The 23,761-nt window shown below is 41.0% G+C and overlaps 1 protein-coding gene across 1 annotated transcript; it reads left to right on the plus strand.

The window, feature by feature from the left end:
* The first annotated feature begins 324 nt into the window (after positions 1–324).
* On the plus strand, positions 325–22,658 carry appbp2 (amyloid beta precursor protein (cytoplasmic tail) binding protein 2). Its single transcript, XM_030066774.1, has 13 exons — positions 325–718; positions 7,708–7,796; positions 9,197–9,348; positions 10,497–10,620; positions 13,440–13,608; positions 13,810–13,899; positions 14,118–14,185; positions 14,280–14,385; positions 14,520–14,644; positions 15,124–15,209; positions 16,061–16,251; positions 17,787–17,952; positions 19,122–22,658. The coding sequence occupies exons 1-13, from the start codon at positions 581–583 to the stop codon at positions 19,382–19,384; spliced, it is 1,767 nt and encodes a 588-aa protein (XP_029922634.1). The 5' UTR covers positions 325–580; the 3' UTR covers positions 19,385–22,658.
* The last annotated feature ends 1,103 nt before the right edge of the window (positions 22,659–23,761 follow it).

Here is a 23,761-nt window from a genome sequence, read left to right on the forward strand (position 1 = left end):
TCCATATCTTTTAGGTGGAAAGTCTGGTATTAGTATTAGATTCTTATTTTATTATTGTTATATTATGGTATCACTCTTCTTTTACAATAAATACAGAGGGTTTCATAAAGTAAATTCCTGACTTCAAAGTCATTGTTATGATGTTGTTGTTGTTGTTGTTGTTGTTGTTGTGTTTTTTTTTTTTTTTTGTCGTTTTAATTGGGAAGATGAAGCCTTGCTGAAAGAGTTATTAAAATGGTTAAAACCGCTGTTGTGTCTCTCTCAGAGGTTAAGTCGATTTTGCACGGCCTTCGCAATTGCGTCATTGCGTCACAACCAGCGAACGTTCGCGTAAGGACGGAGGCACGGAACTGTGGGGACGACGAAGGATCGGGGACGAAGGAGAAAGATGGAAATTTAGCAGCGGCTGTCAGGCTGTGTTTTAATTTCAGAAAAAGTGCAATTATATCTTGGTTGATCACAAAGCGAAGGTTATATGAGGAGTCGCAGAGGAAGTGCTCCAGTCACAGAAAGGTAGCGAATGTAGGGAGAGCTGGGGAGGGCTGTCGCTGCTGGGTTTTTTTTGGAGAGGGAAAACAACATGGCTGCAGTGGAGCTCGAATGGATCCCAGAAACACTATATAATACCGCTATCTCGGCTGTGGTGGACAACTACAGTCGGTCGAGAAGGGACATACGCTCGCTTCCAGAAAATATACAGTTCGATGTCTACTATAAGGTAAGATATATCGTCCCGTTGTGGTAAATGTAGGAGACAGCTACAAGACGGTCTGAATTTGTTATCAAATGCTAACGTCAACGCTACTGCTAGCTAGCGATACAGTTAACGTAAGCTCTCGAAGAAAATGACATTTCAGTGGTTATAACCTGTGTTTCCGACCACCTTAGCCTGCTAACTAGGTCAGTGTAACGGCTTGTTTATGTCAGTTTAAGGTAGGTTGCCCAATTTTACGAATTTAAGATGTGGTAGTCAAGAAGTCTTAGCCAATAATTGCTCTTATACGTTAAAGTTGGTAAAATCAGTAACGACAGATGGCTTTAGTATAGAGCGTGTTTTCGTCGGTGTGTAGTGTTGTTTTTCTAGTTTGTTATTGTTTGTTGGGGTTGACATACCGTTGTTACATCCACCAACCAAGCCCCGGACTAGATGGAGAGAACAATAACTCAGCATACTCCATCAACAGCAGTTTATAATTTGACTATGTTACTGGCAAACGTACGCGGCTCAGTATCATCTAAAACATTTTACGAGCCGTTACTAGTTTTTCTTTAAGTTTACATAAAGGTACATTCGTGACACCAGTAGGCATTTATTTACAATAATACGATCACTTTGAGATTTGGTTCCCCTGTTTTGTCCTGACCTCCTTCCACCAAAATACACCACAGTGGGCGGTAGCGAGCTCCGTAAACCATTTCCAGAGTTTAAATTTTGCCGAAAAATGCATGACAGTTTTTTTTTATTATTGACTCCAAGTGTTTCGCACGAAATAATGTTTAATTAAACTTGTATATTTTCTGCGCTGCCAGGGAAAATGTTATGTTTCCATCCAGTACTCTGACTTACTTTGGCAGGGCTCTACAGATGTAGGCAAATTGTTCCCAACTAGCACATTAACAAGGGGTGAACGATATGTCGTTATCATAATCGTTATGTTGATATGAACGTGCAAGATATTAATGTCTCAAAAGGCAACGATATAGACGATATCAAATTTAGGGGTTAGGGTTAACCTAAAACTGTGATTGGTCCTTTCTGATCAATAAAATATTTGTGAAATAATTACATTTTCAACGTCCATTTGGTGTTATTATACTGTATATGAAGAATGCTTAATTTTAACTGTTGCAACACTTAAAATTTCAAGTAAGTGTGAGCCCATTGCTATGTCGTATATCGTGTCATTATTAAGATATTTGTCATAAGTATTGAGGTATGAAATTTTGTCCATAATTGTGCAGCCAGAACCTTAACTATCATTCAGACTAGTACTTTGTCCATGTAAACACCGATAGGGTGATTTTCCTGAATTATTGTTTTGAATATGGAACTAGGAAAGCTTTGAAAGGAAGTTCACTTTGGTAAACATTATCACAAAGTGTCAAAGTTACTGTCAGGTCTTGATGGGATCGTACATTTGATGCTCTCTTTATGTGTTATCTCTTTAATGGTCTGTAGATTGTATACACATATATACTGTAGGCAGCAGGGTGGATGGCTGAACAGTAGTGCAAGTTAGGTTCAGAAAAAAAACTTAGTCAATTTGTTAAAATATTTTATTTGGAGTAGCATATGCCCCTACATCTAAAAACTGCTGTTATGGAATCAAATTTTGGTCAGATTAAAAAGTATGAAAATGGTCATTACTTCTTAAATGTCAGGTTGCGTATTTGGTCTTTCTTTCATCATATGAATTTATTATCTGCAGTGTAAGCTGGCAAAATGGTAGGTGAGCTCAATCAAAGTGTTTTTGTTGATCAGCATGTTTTCAGCTGCTTGAGGCTGATGACTAGGGACAGCATAATCCAAAATTACCTTAAAATTGCTCTGGTGAGGATTTTCATAATTTTAAATTGTTTTGAGTGTTCTAATCAGATTCAAGGATCACAGCCGTCACTCATTCACAACAGGTCGACCAGTGTATTTATGAAGACCCTTCAGGTGCAGTTGCAGTATTTTGCTAATAGCAGGCTTGTTAGGCTTGTTGGAGCTATATATACCTGCTCCAGTTCTGTCAGTAACATCCATTCAACCTGCTATTGAATTTCACTGCACGCTGACACAAAAAACACCTTATACAGTGACACCACATTAAAACACTGAGTTGTAAGCTGGTGTATTTAGTTATGAGACACTATGCAAGTCATGTTGTCAGCATTTGAGCACTAAACGTGGCTCACTTCACCCTCCTCCGTTTAAGTTGTGCATAATTTCCGTGATTCTTGCAAGTTTAGTGTATATGATGTGGGAAATCCCCTCACACATTTACAGTGATAAATCATGTTCAGCCAACATTTTGACCGGTGTGGTATACAGAACAGACTGGCTGGAAGTGCCACATCAGATGGACCGGCTTCATCTGAACTATGTCTGGACTATACACTCGCACACACTTTCACCCTCTCTCTTCAAGGATACGAGTCCCTCTGTTGTTGGAGCATCACTTACTGGCATATACAGATATTAGGGATCAGATAAACTTTGTGCTTTCAGTGATGTGAACTTGAAGGCAGGCAAACATGGACCGCTGGCTAAAACATAAATCTACATCATCCGAAGTGGAACCCACTCAGAGAAAACCACCTCATCCCAAAAAAACTAGCACAGGGGTTCTCAAACTCAGTACTCAAAGGTCCACATCTTATTTTAATTCAAGGTTAGAGGTCTGGAATGATTGGTGAAAATAAAATAAGCACTTAATCAACTCACTTATAACTTTGAAGCAACATCCATTCAAGTTCAAGACAGCCAAGAAGATGGTTGGAGAATACTATCGTTAATGGTCATGCTAATTTTTCTCTTCTGTGAGGGCAGGGCTCAGCCCCTCCACACACACACACACACACACACACACACACAGAGAATGGAGCAGAAGATCGACAGTGAACCAGGTGAGGTGAAGATAGCGTTACTTGAGTTGAAAACAGCTGCACTCCTTATGTTACAGTCAGTCCCGTAAGAGATTTTCGCCACCCCCACCGTAAATTCTCCGGTGTAACATTTATGCTTGAACTCAACAGCAACAATACACAAAAAGATGTTACGGTTCATAGCGGTTTGCATTCCTAACACGAGGTACAGACTGAATCCGTATCGACTTGCTGTTCGGTCCGGGTGTAGACCAAGGTCTGTACTTTGAGAAGCCATGGGCTAGTGCAAACAGCAGCACTGTTGATGACAGTGTATACAGCGATAATCTTCAGGATTCTCACACATGTAAAGGTAGTTATAGTTCAGGGAACCCTTTAAAGCAGGGGTGTCAAACTGGTGCCATGGAGGGCCGAGAGGCTGCAGGTTTTCATTCCAACAGAGAACTCCACCAGGTGATTTCACTGATTAGTTCATTCTCTCTGCTTGGAGGTGGAGTAATCAGTGAAATCACCTGGTGGAGTTTTGGGTTGGAATGAAAACCTGCAGCCTCTCGGCCCTCTATGGCACCAGTTTGACACCCCTGCTTTAAAGTGTAGGAGAGTGAAGAAAGTCAGTTTGAGGTAAGAATAGGAGATGGTAAGACCTGTTAAGCTCACAAGTAGTATCCTCCCCAAAGTGTCTAAATCCCCTCATATGAATTTAATTTAATTACTTTCACCTATACATGTTGCAGATATTCATCCCTTGCAGAAAGGCATTGAGTACGTTTACATGCACACCATATTCCGGTTCGGGTCAATATTCCGGCTAAGGTAACTGCCCCGCGGCAACTGGAATATTCCGTTTACATGTTACTTGGCATGCCTCTGTGTTTCGGCGTATTCCACTCTCTGACGTAATCCGACACTCAGCCGCGGGGGGCAGCAGTACGCGTATAGGCGTCTGGTCTGCCGGAAATACAGACGAAGAAGTCGTCTTCTTTTTCTTCTGTTGCTAGTTCTATGGCTGTGTCCGAAATCACTCACTCACTCACTACTCCCTACTCACTATACAGGGAATTCAATGTAGTTGACTATATAGTGAACTCAATAGCGGACCGTTTCGGACACTACTTCGCTCATTGTTCGGCGCCGTTCCGCAATGCATGACGGGATATATTGCCTGGTTAGTGACCATCGGATGTCCACTACATTTCGCGGTGGATTGTGGGATACATCTAGTACACTATATAGTGAACATTAATAATCACTAAACATTCGGACACCCCTACAGAATGGCGCAATCACTATATAGTGCACTATATAGTGGTTAGGGAGTGATTTCGGACACAGCCTATGTTTTCTCCCATCAATATCCTCCATGATATTTAAGTCTTTCATTAGCTGAAGGCGGACTGCAGACTCCTGGCTCTTGCTGCTGTTTGCCATGCCGTTTTCCCCCACCATAGCAACAAAGACACCACAAAATTCCTTGCAAGTCGAGCATGCGCAGTCGTGACTGAATATTCTGGTTCGGGGCATTTTCGGACTAAGGTGTTTACATACCCCAATATTCCGGTTGGAACAGGCATATGCCAGGGGTCTTATTCAGAATTCTCTCCAACCGGAATATGACCTTAATCGGAATATTGCGAATATTCCGGTTAATACAGGAATAAGGTGTGCATGTGAACGTGCTCACTGTCAGTGAATCCCCCCCCCCCCCCCCCCCCCCCCCCCCCCCCCCCCCCCCCCCAGCAGTCACAGAGGTACACATTTTACTGCCATTCAACCATTTGTGCAAAACTCAAGGGCTGTAATATAAGTCTCACTCTGTATCCATCTATTCACATATTTTGGCAGTTGCATCAATTATTAATGGCTCTTAAACAGCAATTTAAATGGTAATCTGAACTACCTTTATGACCACATCTGATGAAAATGAAATAATGCTGTCTTGCAACAGCAGGAGCATGCAGTCCTATTGGTGAGTGTCAGCCAAATGCTACAGGGAATTTGTCGCAGAGTAGAACATTTCAGGTGGTGACTAAATATAATTTCAGTCCATCAGATGCTGTAAGTCATTGGGATTCTGTGCCTTTATTTGAATTCACCAACATACTTAACTATCAGTAGCCTACACATGAAAATTCTAAAATATTACCTTGAAAATGAGCTCTCAGTGCTACCAGTACGCAGTCATATAAAGCTATCCTTCACTGAATGTTCACAGGGAAAATTCATGAAGTTGATATTGGACTTTCTAAATGGCTTTCCCCTTACCACCCACAAAACTATTGGTTTCATTGTGCACCTCCATAGAGATGGGCTCAGCCAGCACACCTTCAAATTGTGAAAGATCTCATGTCAAATGAGAGACGACCCGTCTCTTTACATATTTTAAGTGTTTTCACTGGTTAGCTCACTTGTTATTCTATAGTGAGCAGTGGATTGCTAGTCTGTGTTGGATGGGTCGGCCTCTGTTCACAATGACAGCAACTCGGTCGACAGATCACCCTGTTCTGATGGTGTGTGGGTAGTTCTGACTGACTTTGGGTCGCACCACCCTCTGATTCCTTCTGGGTAGTAGTCTGATGCAGCTTTATAGTTAGCTGTAACCAGTTTGTTTGTGTTTGCAGCTAGGTGTCTTGAGTTTTATACATGCGTTACATGAACCAAGTGTCTTTTTCCTCAAGGCATGATGCATTTGCTTAGTCAACTTTTGGGATATTGCTTACCTTGCCATTTTCTACAATTTTTACAAATTTTTTTCTACAATCTTACCTTGCCATTTTCTACAATCTTTTCAACAAATTTTCTAGATTTGTTTTACATCCCAATGGCTCCTCAGTTCCTAGTTCATCTGCTTGGAATGTATCTTACAAACTGACTAAAGTAGGGTGTCATGGATAAATATCAGTCTCAACTCAATTCAGATATATTTATAAAGCACATTTAAAAACAACAATGAAACAAAGTGCTATAGAATCCAAGTAGGAAAACCCATAAAACAACATGATTAAAAACACAAAGACTAGTTTAAATAACCGTGCACAGAAATGTTTAACTTTCAGATATTGCGGTCAATGTAATGGCCAATTTTCACATCAGATTACATTTTGGTGGTAATTTTGCATTTAAATCTTATCCCTTTTATAAATTATCACAGACTTAACATAGCTCGTTATTTAACTGCTAACATTTTGTACATATTTCTGTTACACATATTGGCCTTTTTGTTGGAATGTGAAAGAGCTCTTTCATTGCACAATGCAATGATAGATGCCGTGGTATGTAATGCTTTTTCCTGCACCAGTACAAATGGCTGGTGCAGAAAAACATAAATTATGACAGAGATTTTCTCTAAACTACATGACATGACCAAGGGAATATTGGCACCATAGGAACACAGCAGGAAAAGTAGTTCAAATAAATGTGAATGTGGGGAGCAGTAATTTGTTAAACATGCAGTAGAAACAGGGAAATCTTATTTCTAACCACACTGAAAATTATGTTTTTTAAACGATCTAGAGGAAACAAGTCCAAAACCCAGGGTGTTATGGGTTTGATGAGACAGATGCTGACATCGCATAGCCAGCATGCCTCAGGGTATGTAGTTTTTTCTTTTGGTTGGAGCAGCTCTACTTTGGAGGAAAACTGCAGTTGGAAAGACACCTGAGAGCAGCAGAGTGAGATGGAGAGTGACAGTGACCAGTAGGCAGTGTCAACTACAGGATCCACCATGGAGAGGCACTGAAAATACCAACTTCCAGCTCAGCACATTTTGATGACAAGCCAGACATCAGCACATCGCTTTGTTTGAACTTCTGAACAGCAGAGAATATTTGCTGAAGCTTGCCTTACAAACAGAACCATAATTAGCTTGTTTGTGGTCAGCATGTATGGCAAATTTGACAGATAATTTCAGATGGTAAGATGCGATGCATATCGGATACCAGCTCCAGCATTGTAAATACAAAATGGACACGAGGACCCTTCTGCTGAGATGTGATCTGTGTTTGTGTCATCAGTTACAGTCCATTGAGGAAGTGACAATCAAATTGTTCTCAGTGAGTGGTGAATCCCCTTGCTCACTTTACCCCCCGACTCCCCTCCCCCGTTCTTTTTGTCCCTCAGCTTTACCAGCAGGGCCGGCTCTGCCAGCTGGGAGGGGAGTTTTGTGAGCTGGAGGTCTTTGCTAAAGTCCTACGAGCCTCAGACAAAAGGTAAGAACACAACGGGACTGCAACTTTTCTGAAGACTCAAACCATCCACCATGACTGTAAGTTGTCTTACATAAGGCATTGAATTTTGTGATTTATCAATCTTAATCCGGCTAATCCAGGAAATCAGCAGGTGATTGAGTTGGAGACAGGCAAGTAAATTTTAAGTATTTCTGTCTTTGGCTGCAACTTCCCTCATGCAAATCTTGCAAATCACAGATCTTCATCCAGATCTGCTGGCTCCCCTCATCAGTAGGTACAAATCCAAACCGCTGCCCAGATACTGACACGTGAAATGAAGCAGCTCTAGTATCATACCTTACTGACATGCATTTGGCACAAAAATTCAGGTCATAAAAAGCAGCCACAATATGCATATGCAGTGCTATATTGGCCATGTAGCCAAAGCAGTTATTTATAATAAGGCTATGTAGCACTCTGTTATAATGTTTTAATGAATTAACCTACCCCAGGTGGTTGGGTTTTTTGAGCCTGTCAGTATGCTGTTTGATCAAAATAAAGCTATCATCTTGCCCACATTTGTTGTGTTACCAATCAGTTTATAGTTAGTTATAAATAGTTGGTATCAGTTCATATCACATCAGTTCTGGAAAATTATTGTTGGTGTATTTACGCTTGTAGTCAAATATGTGCTTGTACACATCAAAAGTTATGGCTGCATGTCAGATTTTTTTTTTTTTTTTTTTGTGATGGGAGTGTAACAAACTGCTCCCTCACTGCGAACGCTGTCCTGGCAAAAATTTAAATGTTGGGAAAAACTGCATCAATAGGCAGTTTAATTATCATGCCAGAAAATATCTCACCTTCTCAGGAAGGTATTTGCCATGTACTTGGATGAAGTTTTTTCATAGGTCTTCTTGGTTCTGCTATGATTAATTTGAAATAAGATGCTGTAGGTAAGCAGTTAATGATACAGTTTCATATGTAAGAATTTGTTTCTCTATAGCTCCAACTGATACTAGCTTGAAGTCTCATGAATTGCACTTGATGTCTTGTATAATATATAGTGATGGCTGAATATACTTGTCTGTCGATGCAAATCTGGTTGACTTTTAACTGACCTGTTGTAGAGTCAGTCTTGGACTGTTGAAATCAAGTGTTAAACAAATGAATATATTGAAATGGTACATATTTTTGTAAAATTGTCAAGCAGCTGCAGCTCTCCCAGGGGCTCTTCACAACCTCCTGAGGAAGGGCCAACTCTCTCCAGCTTAAAGGCTCAATGTTACTCAAAATTTGAAATAGCCTTCAGGGAATTTGAGAAATGTCATCATGTCATGACACAGTTTTGTAAAAGTTCTACACAGTTCAGTCATCATGATATTTGTAATAAGTTTTGCATTGTGCTGACATGGTCCACTACTGTGTCCACCTCATTGTAGACACCTCCTGCACCACTGCTTCCAAGCTCTGATGGACCATGGTGTGAAGGTGGCCTCAGTGCTGGCAAATTCCTTCAGCCGCCGTTGCTCATACATTGCTGAGTCTGATGCCCACGTCAAAGAGAAGGCTATCCAGTTTGGCTTTGTGCTAGGTAAATTGTGTGTTTGTGTGTGAGTGTTTTTGGGATGGGGGGGTTGAACATCCAAACATCTATACTCTGAGAATCAAAAGTTAGCAGACACACCACTTCACTAAAAGTTGTCCATAAACACACCGAATAAACAACAGCTAGTTGTCTATTCAGCAAACTAGTGTTGGCTCTTCATGTTCACACCACCCTGAATTTGTTCTAGCTGTTTTGTGAACTGGGAATATGAATATGATTAGAAGATGTAACTGCCATTGCGGTTATAACCCTGAACGTCTTTAACTTGTGGAAGAAGCAGTTTCTCTTTTCGTGCCTCTACTGTCAATTCAAAATGCTGAATCGACCTTGAAACTCCTGTAGGGAACCAGATGGCAACTGATATGGTCACCAAGGTGCCCAACTTTTTAATTTTGCAACTAGTTTTTTCCTGTCAGTTGCCAGTGTCAGCAGTCCCCCTCAAGCAAAAATAATCTAAACAATTGTAAAGGCATGAACAGCGGAGAGCTTTAATTCTGTGCTTAACTCTTTCATCTCCTGCATCTTCCTGCATTGCTGCTCTATTGTGTGCACTCCTGCATTTTCCTGCTCTGTCCACAGTGACTGAAGTGACCAAGATGATTAACATAATGTTTCATTGGGTACTATAATTTGAACAGTGTTAACTTTATTAACAAGGTTGAAATGTATTTTCATTTTTTTAAATTTTGCCCCAGTGCTGTCATAAGAAACGCTTACAATGTTGCTCACTGTTTAGCTAGTTAACATCAAGGAAAATTGACAGCTGACAGTAAAACAAAATGGCCAAATGGAAAATATCAAAATTTTTCTCACACCCTGCTCCTCCAAATTTGACATGTAAGGATTTTGGCTTCTAAAAATTTTATTTGGCTACTGAATATTTTGGGTTCAGGAGCCAGTGGCTCCTAAAGATTTTTTTTAGCTGAGGCCCTGTGCCGAGGACAGCCAGCAAGCGCTCAGGATGTGGGACACAACTGAAAGACTCCAAAAGAGTTTCTGCCAAGCTAGACAAGAGCCAACGGCTGACTAAGCACACTAGTTTGATGTGTCCTGGGCTTTAAATAAGTACCTAAAAGACGGAGGCAACATCTTTTCGGTGTAATCAGCAGAGTAATCCTGTGATTTAATTGCAGGTGGCTTCTTGTCTGATGCGGGCTGGTATGGAGATGCAGAGAAGGTGTTCTTGTCGTGCCTGCAGCTGTGCACTCTCCACAACGAAGTCCTACATTGGTACCGAGCTGTGGAGTGCTGTGTCAGGTAAGCCTCACAGCCCTAGTTATGGCTGTGAATTTTGTGATGAATACTTTTATTTTTTAGATAGTTTACTTTTTAAATGTAATCCCCTTCTAAACAGGTTACACAGGTTTGGGCTTGCACTATATGTTTGTTTCTCCCATAGACAACACTGATAGTCCCTCAGCCAGCTGTGAGGCAAGCACAGTAATACTGCTGCATATGCTTACAGAGATATCTTCAATACAGCTTTAAGAGATTTCACTGCAATTCAATTTGAATTAGATGTTATATAAAATTTGCAGTCACATGGAGTTTAAGTGTTCATTTTGAGTTAAAAATGCTACAGCAAAATCAAAGTGAACATGCCTTTTTTTGGTAAGTCTACTAAATGCAGCAGTTTGTGTGATCTGTGTTGAAATATGAGAACATATGAGGACACACACAGCAGGGTGCTCAGCATATACAAATTAATCTTAAAAATAAAGGAGGGCCACAACCTAGGTAAAGGAGTTTGAGTTTATGGCCTTCATTTATTTCTGTGTCTAGGTGAGGAGAAAATAATGTTTTATTTAGGGAGGGGAATGAGTACTCAAGTACTCATTATGTACCCACCTGCTTAACAAGTAAAACACTACTCGATATTTGTATTTCACAAAGGGGTTTTTCTGAGACAGAATACAAAGACCAACTTTCCACCATCCCTTACTTGAATCTCCAACTGAATCCACAGGGTGGCACTGTAACCTTCCTGAGGTAAACTGAGCTGACCTGGTTTCATGGGATGGATGTAATATGGTTGCAGGTGTCTGCTACCTCTGTGCTGGTGGACGATTTACTCCACAGCATTGATGAGTTGTTTGTTTTTGTTTATGTAGGCTATAATTTAATTGTTAAACAGCCAAGTATTATTTTACTGGCCATACAAAAGCAAGAAAAGCAAACTTAGCTTTTACTGGTTTTAAGAGTAAAGGACCGAAATAAACCTAAATTTCACACATGTATAAGTTCTTTTTAAAATGAGTACTTGTTTAATATCTAATTGAGTAATAGACGACTAAATTATTCAACATTCAAATTCCTACAATGGATCTAAAGATCTTTAACTTTATCTTTGAGAAATTTTAGTATTTTATTCAACTCAACAATTCATGATGCTGGATCAAGCGACCTGTAGTCTGACTCACTGGATGTAGACTGTGGGTGTAAGCCTGCCATTGGGCAACTGTTTCAGTCGGCATTCTCCTCCCTTTCTGCTCATTGCCGACACAAAATCACCCCATGGCGGCATCCTGAGCTTTGCGTCGCCCTAGCCAGTTGCGACTCGTTTAAAGAAATACAAACAATCCAGGCAATCCAACAGTCCTGTCATTCTCCTTTTAGTGTTATTCAGCATTGGTGCTGTCGCTGATAGAAACACATGTTCCCTCTGAAGCTGCATTTCATTGAAGGTGATAGAAGGGCACTAACACATCCACGTTGAAGACATTGTGCTCTGTCACACACTGCTACTTCTGTTTCTCCTTTAATGCTGCTGTTGCTTTTGCACTTTTCTTCAGGTGTCCAGTTCTTAGCTTTGCCAACTTTCTGATAAACCAAGTCCTGTTAAATAGCAGTTTTGGATGTCCTGAAGCAGCGCGCTTTATGTACTTTACCCCAACTCACCAGCTGTTAGTGCCATATTTATGCGCAGTGTTGTTTCTTTGATTGTTTTAAATGATAGCAATGTGTTTGTTTGTTGTTGTATTTTTATTTAGGGTATCAAGTGAGCTTTCCACCTCTAGTATTTGGGCATTATTTGTGCATTGTGGCTGTCCCCCATCTCTTTTGTCTTCAAACATGAAGGCCTGGAGTTCTGTTCGACTGTAATAAAAATGTGCTGCAGCAGCCATTCCCCCTGAGGTCCAGATGTTCATTGTTAGGCGTACTGTGCTGCAAGTCTGTTTCTTTATGCCCTGCTGAGATGCGGGGGCCTTTTTGTCACCATGTTCGTCAGTCTGTCAGTATTTAGGTTGAGAGTGGCATGAGATATGTCAGTGGGCTTAGTCCACTTCATAAATCCTTTACACAACTTGTCTTCAATGTTACCCAGGGGCCTCATGTCTGCTATAATGACCCTCGCAAACCCATCCATCATTACCCTCGTTTTTATGTTGCTCAGTGGTTTTACTGGGACATTTTGGTTGTTTTAGCAGCTGGACCTTGTGGAAACATTTGGGAATGCAGCTATGATAATGTATAAATTAGTAGCTCATCATTTATTCAGTTTCATTTATCTGATAGTAATTGTCTTGGCCTACAACCATTCTAGCTGTACAGGTGTATGCCCACATGTCTAGCCCAAAATCTAATGTGCAACTTGCAGCACCATCTGAAAATCTTGCCACACGACAAATTTGTTTGGCATTTTGCATCCTAGCCTTAGGTGTCAAACAATGAAAATGGCTATATAGGTTTAGAGTAACAACTCTAACTGCCAACAGAGCACGCTCAAAGTGCAGTGAGTTTAAAATGAACTTGTCAGTGTAAAGGGGGTGTTACTAAAAAGATACAGGGTTGCTGATATAATTGTATATTCTGTTTTTGGTCAGATTGTGTGCTTTGGCATTTTGTGGGGATACAGTGCATCCATGAAGATGGGCACACTTATTTCTACATTTTAACAATAACTGGTCTGTTCTTCGAAATTGCATGCCATGTTGATAGGTTGTGTAATGTGTGTTACCCAATATCAGCCCCATAAATTAGAAAAAACTATCTGTTCTATCTAATCTATCTGTTTCGAATGAGGACGACGGTCTTAGTGCTTTGCTACCAACAGGTCCTCTTTCTTCTCTCCTCAGGCTGCTTCATGTCCGCAATGGTAATTGCAAGTACCACCTGGGGGAGGAGACCTTCAAGTTGGCTCAGTCTTACATGGACAAACTAGCCAAACATGGCCACCAGGCCAACAAGGCAGCGCTGTACGGCGAGCTTTGTGCCTTGCTCTTCGCCAAAAGCCACTATGATGAGGTAAGTTTGACTGAGAGTGGCTTTTCATGGAAAATGATGGCATTTAATAAATGAATGCCCTTTTTAATTGGAAAGTGAGAATTTATATTAAATAAGAATAGCCACATTTCAAATTCTGATGAAAACTAATGCAAATTTAAATAATGGACACATTTTGGACTCTTTTTAAGCTTTGTTTTCTTTTCTATTTTTTCCTCCCAGGCATATAGGTGGTGTATAGAAGCTATGAAGGAAATTACACCAGGGCTGCCTGTCAAAGTGGTGGTGGACGTCCTCCGACAAGCCTCCAAGGTAACCTTTGACACATTGCTTTACTGTGTTATCAAGACATGATTCCTTACACACTGTTTGAGTATAGATACATCTACATCAGGACAAAACAGCACTTTGGTTAACAGTCGGTGAATCCCTTGTCCTCACTGTGGATACTTTGTGTACTTGTCACTCATGATGATGTAAAATATAGTCCTCAGGGTGTGACTTTTGACTCTCACTGTCTGTCTCTGCAGGCCTGTGTGGTTAAGAGAGAGTTCAGAAAAGCAGAGCAGCTGATCAAACATGCAGTGTTTCTAGCGAGGTAACATGCTTTGTCTTAGTGGGGCTTTATAATTTCAAAGCTTGTGATTTCGTTTGTTGAAATAAGGTCTAATTGCATTTCTTTTGTGTTACAGAGAACATTTTGGACACAAGCATCCCAAATATTCTGACACGCTGCTAGATTATGGGTTTTACTTACTAAATGTAGACAACATATGCCAATCAGTTGCCATTTACCAGGTAAGAGAGGTTATATTGTTTATGTTGTAAAAAAAAAATGTGATAAATGGAGGATACTAAACTCATTCCACATGCAGACCATTTTCCAATAAAAGTTGTTTGTTGTGCTGTCTTGTGTTCACATCCTATCCCAGACGGCCCTGGACATCCGACAGTCTGTGTTTGGGGGAAAGAACATCCATGTTGCCACAGCTCATGAAGACCTGGCCTACTCCTCCTATGTGCACCAGTACAGCTCTGGGAAATTTGACAATGCCCTGTGAGTATAATAAGGCTCACAACCACAGGGCTATTCCTGGCCATGCCAGCTAATTACATTAGAGATGGGCTCCCTAATAGATGAAGCACAAGACTATGACTCATACTGTGTGATGGACTGTTCCACTGCTTGCTGTAGTTGCTTTCATGTTATATAGCTAGTTTGGAGGTGTGCCAGAGAATTGATTTGTCCAGAGGGACTGAATGCTAAGGCTTCCATGGAAATAAGAATTAGATTTCTGGCTAATACATCTACTAATGCCCCTCTCTCTGTGCACTACAGTGTTTAACTATTGCATAACCCTCTGACCTCTGTGATCCTGATGCAAGTTTTGCAACTTATGAGCCTCAGAACAAATATCTTAAAGGGAAAGATACTTTCTTAGAAGTGTTTGTCTTGAGTAGCATGCAGTAACAGCGTTGCCAGCCAAGTCTGTGCTTCATGTCCTGGTGGTTTCAGCTGCTGTGTTTGTCTCACAGATTCCATGCAGAACGTGCCATAGACATCATAACTCACATTCTCCCAGAGGACCATCTACTGCTAGCCTCCTCCAAGAGGGTCAAAGGTAAACCAAACTGCCCAGAGAAGCTGGGCTTCTGCCCACTGTGTATAGAGGACAATGGAAAGCATCAGGCAGACCCCTTGTCATAGCTTTACTATAGGATTATGGAATTTGCCTTGGGGACAGATGGAGGCGTGTGTGTGTGTGTGTGTGTGTGTGTGTGTGTGTGCGTGCGTGTGCGTGTGCGTGTGCGTGTGCGTGTGCGTGTGCGTGTACTCAGTAAGTAGAGGTGTTCCTCTGTTGCTTAGCTTGTTCCGGTGGCTCCTTCTGTTAATATGCATTACGAGTATCAGTGATGATCAAATCTCATACAAATTTGTGGTAGCCTTGCTCCTTATCAAGGGTGTATTAGACAGAAGAAAAATAGGATTTAGATCATCAGCTACATACTGGTAACATGTGGTAGTTTTGGTGGTTTGGTAGATTTGATTTTAAAAAACCAAAAACTGTGTTTGCAGCTGTTACAGTTAAACTCGACAATGAGCTGAAACATGTTAATATTAATGCTTTGATGATTGTTCTTCAGTAATAGTTGTTTTATTTTAGTTCTCAGGTTCATGTTTTGACTAATGCTTTACTCTTCTTCTTGGCTGGACTAGATAGTTGTGTGTTGAGCAGATGCCCACCCAGTTATACTATAATAATGAATGCCTTTCAGCAAGGCGTCTGGTTTTAAGACGGGGGCACTGGAGCTCTTTAAATGTCAGTTGATGCTCCTGGTGAAGTGATTCATTGTGACTCAGACCTCTTGTGAATATCATGTTTTGTACCATACATTGACAGGTTGTTGTGGCACCACTGTACCAGCCTGGTTAGAAGTCTGACATGTCTAAATCATTCTTTGTTCCCATCAGCCCTGATCCTGGAGGAAATCGCCATAGACTGCCACAATAAGGAGACAGAGGAGCGTCTGCTGCAGGAGGCGCATGACCTACACCTCTCCTCGCTGCAGCTGGCTAAGAAGGCCTTTGGAGAGTTTAATGTACAGACGGCCAAGCACTATGGCAACCTGGGACGGCTTTACCAGTCTATGAGAAAGTTCAAGGTGCGTGTGTGTGCGTGTGTGTGTGTGTGTGTGTGTGTGTGTGTGTGTGTGTGTGTGTGTGTGTGTGTGTGTGTAAACCCTTTTCACAGCAGCCAGCAGCCATGATAATGCCTTTTTTTTTATAAGTGGTCAAGACATGATGATCTTAGTCTTAGGTACTGTTCATGCCCTTAGGAGTTTGTCCACATGGTGAACACCATAAGTAAAAGCAGCTCTCTGGAGCCACCAGCATTCACATCCATCATTTTTCTGTTTGTTCATTTCTGCTCATTAACCACACCTATGTAGGGAAAATTGTTGGTGCTTTGTAGGTCTCAAAGCAACACCCATCTAGTCATGTTTACTGATGTCAGGATAAATATGGATATGTTAGCAGTCACTGTATTGGTTCCAGTCAAGGGACTGATGTAATCCCTGAACAATCAGCATAATGGCGATATGTGCATTCTTCATACATGGAGTCAAAACTAACAAAAACAGAATTCTTAGGATTTGGATTCTTATTACTGAACCTACAGTGTTTGCTCCTAGGCCAAATCCAGTTAGCAAGCCCACATAGGCTAAGTTATAATGCAATAAACAAAGTGACAATAAACCACTGAATTTGACCATTTTTTGCCACTTTCAAAAAGCAAACCTCTTGTAATGACTCAAAAAAGTTTATTTCTGGATTTTTGTTTTGTACAGCTCTGACAGTTGACTGTATAAACACCTTTGGACTTGATAGATATACCCTCTTCCCCTACCCACAATAGCATTCAGAGTGTTTACAACTTAAAACATGCAAGGAAAATATATAAATGAACACTCAATAAATAAATGGATATACAAACAAAATAACCATAGTTTAAAACAAGAAACCTTTGGTAACTACAACAGGTATGTTCAGCTTCTTAAGATCGTAGATTCTAATACAAGAGCAGTGTTTACATATTTATCTCACATTGCTTGTAGAGTTTCCTCTTTTGAGCTGTTGTACTGTTTGATTACACCATCACAAAAGTACTGTCTACAAATTGGGTAATTTGGTCAAAATGCCACAACATTCACATTTTCTGATGTCCCTGCTCCTTGAAAGAGCAACTACCAGAACTGCAACAAAAAAATGTAAAATGGGTGGTTTAGGTGCTATAAAGAACAACCAAGGAAAGATAAATAAACTGTGGTGTGTTGGAGGGCTGGGTCCAGGCAGGGATATTTTCTATTTCACAGAAACTGGTTTTACATGGGTGCACACAAGACATCTTAGCCAGGTTTCATATAACAGGAGAGCTATATATGAGCTTACTTGAGATAATCTATCTCACTTAAAATGTTGACATGCACTGACTGAAAAAGGGTCACTAACTAACCAGGGTATGAACTGAAATCTCCCAGAATGTAAACCTTGCTGGTGACTCTGCAAAAGGAACCAAATCTGTTGTACATTGCAGAGGCTGTAGAAATGGAAGCAAACTATTCCTTTTGTCTGGGCGAAACTTTCATGCACAATGCATATATACGTGTGTGTGTGCGTGTGTGTCCATCACATCCAGGAGGCAGAGGAAATGCACATCAAGGCTATTCAGATCAAGGAGCAGCTTCTGGGCCAGGAGGACTATGAGGTTGCTCTGTCTGTGGGTCATCTGGCCTCCCTCTACAACTACGACATGAACCAGTATGAGGACGCAGAGAGGCTCTACTTGCGCTCCATTGCTATCGGTCAGACATGGGAGAGAGGGTGGGGTTACGGAGAGTCACTTAAGTCGGTCCTTGTCTTTATTTCTACATGTTTTCATTCCAGCCAAACATTACTGCAGCTGTTTTCACTGATGACTTCTCTCTGTCTGGTTGACAGTGTGTTGATTAGTGAAGCCAGCCTCTGCAGCTATGTGTCACCTCAGTAGCACATAGCTTCACACTCATTATTTTATTCTTAGCATTTGAAAAGTACTTTATCTGTCCATATTGATCACCATCTTCTTAGAGAGTAGTTATTGCTTATTCATGGGTGTGGAGTTATGCTAAGACATTTGCCAGTGATTAGAATATTTTTGAGAGTTGATTCAATTTCCATATTGATACTTCAGGTACAAACTGATGTTTCTCACCTGGGTGGTATTCTAAAAAACAAAGATTTGAAGCCAGAGTTTTTCTTGGCTTTGTCATCATCGTCATGTTGTCAGCCAGAGCTCTTCTGTTCTGAATAAAGGCAAATGAACCACCGCACGCTGAAATAACTTAACTGTAACTTTATTAGGAGCGAACAACACGTCTCACCTGTTCCTTCCCCAGGTTCGCTCCACACAGTACTCACAGATGTGATAAATACATAGAGGTCACCTGAAACACTAAAATACATTTTTGAAGATGTTAATTGATCTCTGTGTGTTATTCAATATGGAAGATGAGAACACTCAGTGTTGTGCCACATTGAAGTAGATATATGGGACTAGCAATGTATTAGGCACTAAATCAACAGTTCTTTTTTTTCTTGGGTTAAAAATGTGAGGTAGGTGAATATGGTTGGAAAACTAGTGAAGTAGGTGGGATGGACTGAAACTGGGGTACCATTGTGCTTACAATGCATTTCAGTTCCCTGAATGACATGCTCCCTGCATGCCAGCCAAAGTATTTTTCTTAAATGTGAAAACACTGAATTATGTTTAGTATCAGTGACTTTTCCAGTGTCCTAGCATACATGTGTCTTGATTTCCTTCCAACTGAGACAGCTGAGGATGTGTCTTGTAAAATTTCAAGCTGAACCTTGTAGGAGTTCAGTTAGATCTGATCTAGGTCCACTGGTCAGGTGATATGATTCTGTAATTTAAACTACTGCTTCACAAATACACCAGCACCACTATTTTCTGAAGTTTCCTGTATCCCTACAGGGAAGAAGCTGTTTGGAGAGGGTTACAGCGGCCTGGAGTACGACTACCGAGGCCTGATCAAACTCTACAACTCAGTGGGCAACTACGAGAAAGTGTTTGAATACCACAACGTATTGTCAAACTGGAATCGGCTGAGGGACCGGCAGTTTGCCGTTGCCGATGCCCTGGAGGACGTCAACACTACGCCCCAGCAGACCCAGGAAGTTGTACAGGCCTTCCTATTGGCCCAGAGCCTGGGCCCCACCCGCCCCTGCCTTGGTTGATTTATGAGGGAAGAGAGAAAAGACATGTGGGCTTCATTTAGGGCAGTGAGGGAAAGGACATGAAATAAGCCCAAACATGATGTTTAAGAATTCACACACAGTTAATTAGTAATACACATTAAATTCAAACGTCACTGGCATGTCATTTGGCTGCATATTTCTATAGTCACTACAGCTGCCAGTACACACACACACACACACACACACACACACACACACACACACACAGATGCACACACTTAGCTACGGAATGAAGAACTAGAGAATACACATTTATGAACCCCCTCATCGACACACACGACCACCGTGATTGAGCCTCCTGGAATGGATGCATTCACTGGCTTCTCACCCCACAGAAGAGACTATTCAAAGACTACTCAAAGAGAAAGGGGACAAAATGACTGAGGAGAAAAGAAGAAAAAAAGTTAAATCCTTTAAGGATGACTCTCCTTTTGTCTTGTCTTGCTCACCTTTTTCTTTCAGGTTGGATTTGGATGACTTTTGTTTTTGTATTTGAACCAGTGTAGCTCTGAATGCCATGAGACTCAGCACGGATCAAACCATGTTTGCCACGGCCCTCTTATTTACATAACAGTATGTGGACCACACAAGACTGCACACACATCTGATAGATGTGTTTTGACCCACGTCCATCAGCATCACCACTTGGGTTGGTTGAGAGATGGAAATTGCGTCATCTTTTTGTCAGTTGTACAGTTAAACAATACAAGTTAAATGCAGGTTGTTCATTGCATAGAGAACATCACTTAAGTTTCATTTGATGGCTAAACTTAGTTTACTTTTGCAAGAAATGGAAGTTCATCATGACGTTGGTCATTGGACCCTATGGAGACATGAATTATTATTAAACTCTGTTGTGGGTGGAGAGAGAGATTGTAAGCAGTGGAATGTGTTGAACCAGTTGGTATATTGTTACACACATACAGGCTTCGGAGGTTTTGAATTTACTTTATTTTATCTCTTTTCCAAGTTAGTACTGACATAGCTTAATTAAAATGCCAATAATTTATATGCAAAAGTGTATGTTATGTAGCCCTTTTGTTTATGCTTTCATATTGGGTGAGCCAAAATGATTTCTGAGTAACAGCTGAACACATTTTAAAACAAGGGACATGGAGTGAAAAGAGGAAGAAGCTATGTGTACAGGGTTAGGCTTATAGGCCTACCTATAATGAGGTGTGGCTTTGTGTGTGACCGAGAGTGTGTGTGTGTGTGATTGTGTGTGTGTTTGTGTCTTTGATGGTCAATATACACAGATAGGACTTTGGGTGCCCAAGTGCTAAATTGATGACTACCAGCCTTACAACAGCTTGCAGTTATCTATCTGTCAGCGGACCCATACCTCTAAGTGCTAAGCTATTCTGCTCTTAAGGGCACTGCATTGGGGACCAATTTTGTGTGTATGCATGTGTGTCGCCAGCCTGTTTCCCTGTGCATTTTGGCATTTCCTCTCCACTCCATCCTGTCACCGATATCCCTTTGAACTAAAACTGCAGCCATTTTTGACAGGGGCGCAATTTTCCCATCTTTTTCTATCATACTAATAGATTCTGACCAATCTCATCAATTGAAGGTATCTGCATTCTCCAAAAATGTGTTGATTTTTGGAGAGTCCAAAAATCAGACCCTGTTAGGGCTGAATCGGAGAGATGAGTATAGTTGCTCTGTAATGAAGCAAGGAAGTGATTTGATTGGTTCTGAATTGATGAGTTTGCAGAATTGGGAAAATAGAGTCCAGGTCAAAATGTCTGGAGTCGGGCTTTAATTCTGCACCATTTTTGAAAATGTGATGCCTTTCAAGAGTTTCCAACTTTTTCCTGTTTTTGAAATGAATGAGGAAAAACAAGCTTTGCCTTGCTGTTGCATCAGTGCTGTCAGACGTCTCTAGTAATGGTTTATGTCCGAGTGGCTTCAGCTGAGGAGGTCCAGCCTTAGCCCTTAACAGGACGCTCAGCTACACTCTGGTGCTTTGGCTTCAACAAGCGCTCAACCCTCCCCTTCCCCTCAGCATTTGCTTCTCTTCTCCACCTGACTCCATCTACCCCCAATCTCTCTTCCCTAATACAATCCACAGAGAAACTCCCCAGAAGAGTCATTGAAGTGAATGTTAAGTACAGACGGTGTTGTCAAATAGTTCTGTACAAGAACTGAAGATGAAACTCTTGGCCGACGATGACAGCCCCCGCTCACCCTGCTGTGTTTGGCGTAGAATGGTGTATCATTGCTTCTGTTGTAGAGTGCGTACTCAAAGCTTTATGTCCCTGTCCAAAGTTAATAATCACAAAATTTAGAGGAAAAATCCACCCTTGGATCCACTTCCATTGTTTCGTATCAATTTGTGATGTTCAGTTCGTCTCAGGTGTTTTGTGATGAAGTGTGGAAATTTACTATTTTTCTTGTATCGACTTTCCTTCAGTCTGCCTCGTCTGCTTTATTTCCTACATTTCCCAGCATCCCTTTCAACAACCCCCAGATATGGAGCATGAGCAGTGAGAAGTGGGCGTGTGACAGAGGTCTGTCTAGCCAACAGACTAATTAGTGGACTCTGATTGTGGCCACGCCCCTTATCCAGAACATGTTGCGGCTCCATTGCATTCCTGTCAGTAGAGTAAATAAGTGGAGAAATCTTAATGTCTGCCTCTGCTACCATGGTTTTCTCCCTGCATGATTGTAGAATGGGGGTGGGGGGTGACTCTTGAATGAAGCCTTCTCTTTCATTTTCTCTTTGATTTTTAGGGTTTCTGATGGACACCAAAACCTGACGTTCACTGCTGATGTTTTAAATGCATGGCTGAAAAAAAAAAAAAAAAAAAAAAAAACTTTTAAACTCCATTGTTTTTCCACTTGAAACCTCTGGAGGTGACTTCATGTCCAGATTTGGCTGGGTTATCCATGGAAGTAAGACAAACAGAAAATGAAATGCAAGACGCCTCACCAGTTGCTGTTCGTACACAACGCAAAATTCTTCCGGGGTGGATTTTTCCTTTAACAATTGAACAATTTTTTGGAGACTTTGGAGAATCCTAAACCCAAGAATGGGCATGACTGACTTACGTAATGCAAGGGGGAAGTCTCCAACACGACTGACTTGGATTTGACAATAACTGCTGGTCATCAGTGTGATCTAGTGATGTCTTAAAGGGAATAGTTTCGGTGGTAGAGGGGTGCAGGAATGAGGGGCGTGGCCTTGCAGGCAAAGAACAAAGATGGATGAAGTGGAAGATGCTCAATAAAGCTGTGATCTCTCAAGCACTCCTATTTCTCTGTCATTGAGAGAACAGGTACTTCCTTATCTCTTCATTATCTGGGGGGTTGTTTACTTCTTTCTGCTTCAATGTTGGTTGCAAGAACATTAAAGAAAATATTATTATTGACAACAAGAAATTTAAGGTGCTGCATGCATTTTCTCTCAAGTCTTCACATCACAAATCATGAGGGGAAATGAGTTGATGGGTTCCTCATCTGTTACAGAGCCCATACAGAGGTCATTTTATGCTGCCTTGACTGAGAAGGTGGTGATTCTCAAAATCATGTTTTTAATTCACCTGGACATATTTATATGCACTATCAACCACTGCAAGTCATAAGCTGTTTCTTTGTTTAATGTGTAATAAACACATTTGAAAAATGTGATATTATTTTGTTATGTAGGACAGTAGTGTTAGCCTCCTGTCATTGAGGTGGACTTTCCTCTGGCTAACATTAATAAAAAATAACCATAATCTACTCAAATTGTTAAATAAAGTTTGATTTTTATCGTTGTGTAGTAGAATCTGCACAGCTCACAAACTCAAGCAATCCACTTCTGTCTCTGTTGGCTACTGTTCGTCTGGTGTGGAGTGATACAGGAAGTGCAAAAGCTATTGGATCTTTCTGGATGTTGATAACAGAAAAAATAGTTACAAACAGTAATTTGAGAAAAGCTATTGTCAATAACTACTGTGTGCAGTCGGTAGTCAGACGTGTATTTTAGTCGTAAAGTTTTAAAGTGATGTTAAACTGTGTTTGAGTGAAGTAAGGTGGTTATTTTTAAGAACATTAGCCGGGGGGAAGTCCACCTCAATGGCAAGAGGCTAACAGTTAGCATTTGGAGTATCCAGCCAGCATCCAGCACTCAGTGACAAAAAAGAGGCAGCACCACTACTGTCCTACAGAACAGCTGGGAGGGGGAAAGGAAATAATTTATCATAATGGGTGAACTATCCCTTTAATATAAAAAATGAACTTCACTTATGTGTCACCTACTTAGTAGAAACAAGTGTGGAAAGCTGTGGAAATGGTAGATATTTGGCATACTTAGTGTCCTGCGTTACTGTGTTTGTCATTATTTGCCCCGTGTGCAGGATTGGATGGCTG

This window comes from Myripristis murdjan, chromosome 13, assembly GCF_902150065.1.
Source record: "Myripristis murdjan chromosome 13, fMyrMur1.1, whole genome shotgun sequence".
NCBI classification, from domain to species: domain Eukaryota; kingdom Metazoa; phylum Chordata; class Actinopteri; order Holocentriformes; family Holocentridae; genus Myripristis; species Myripristis murdjan.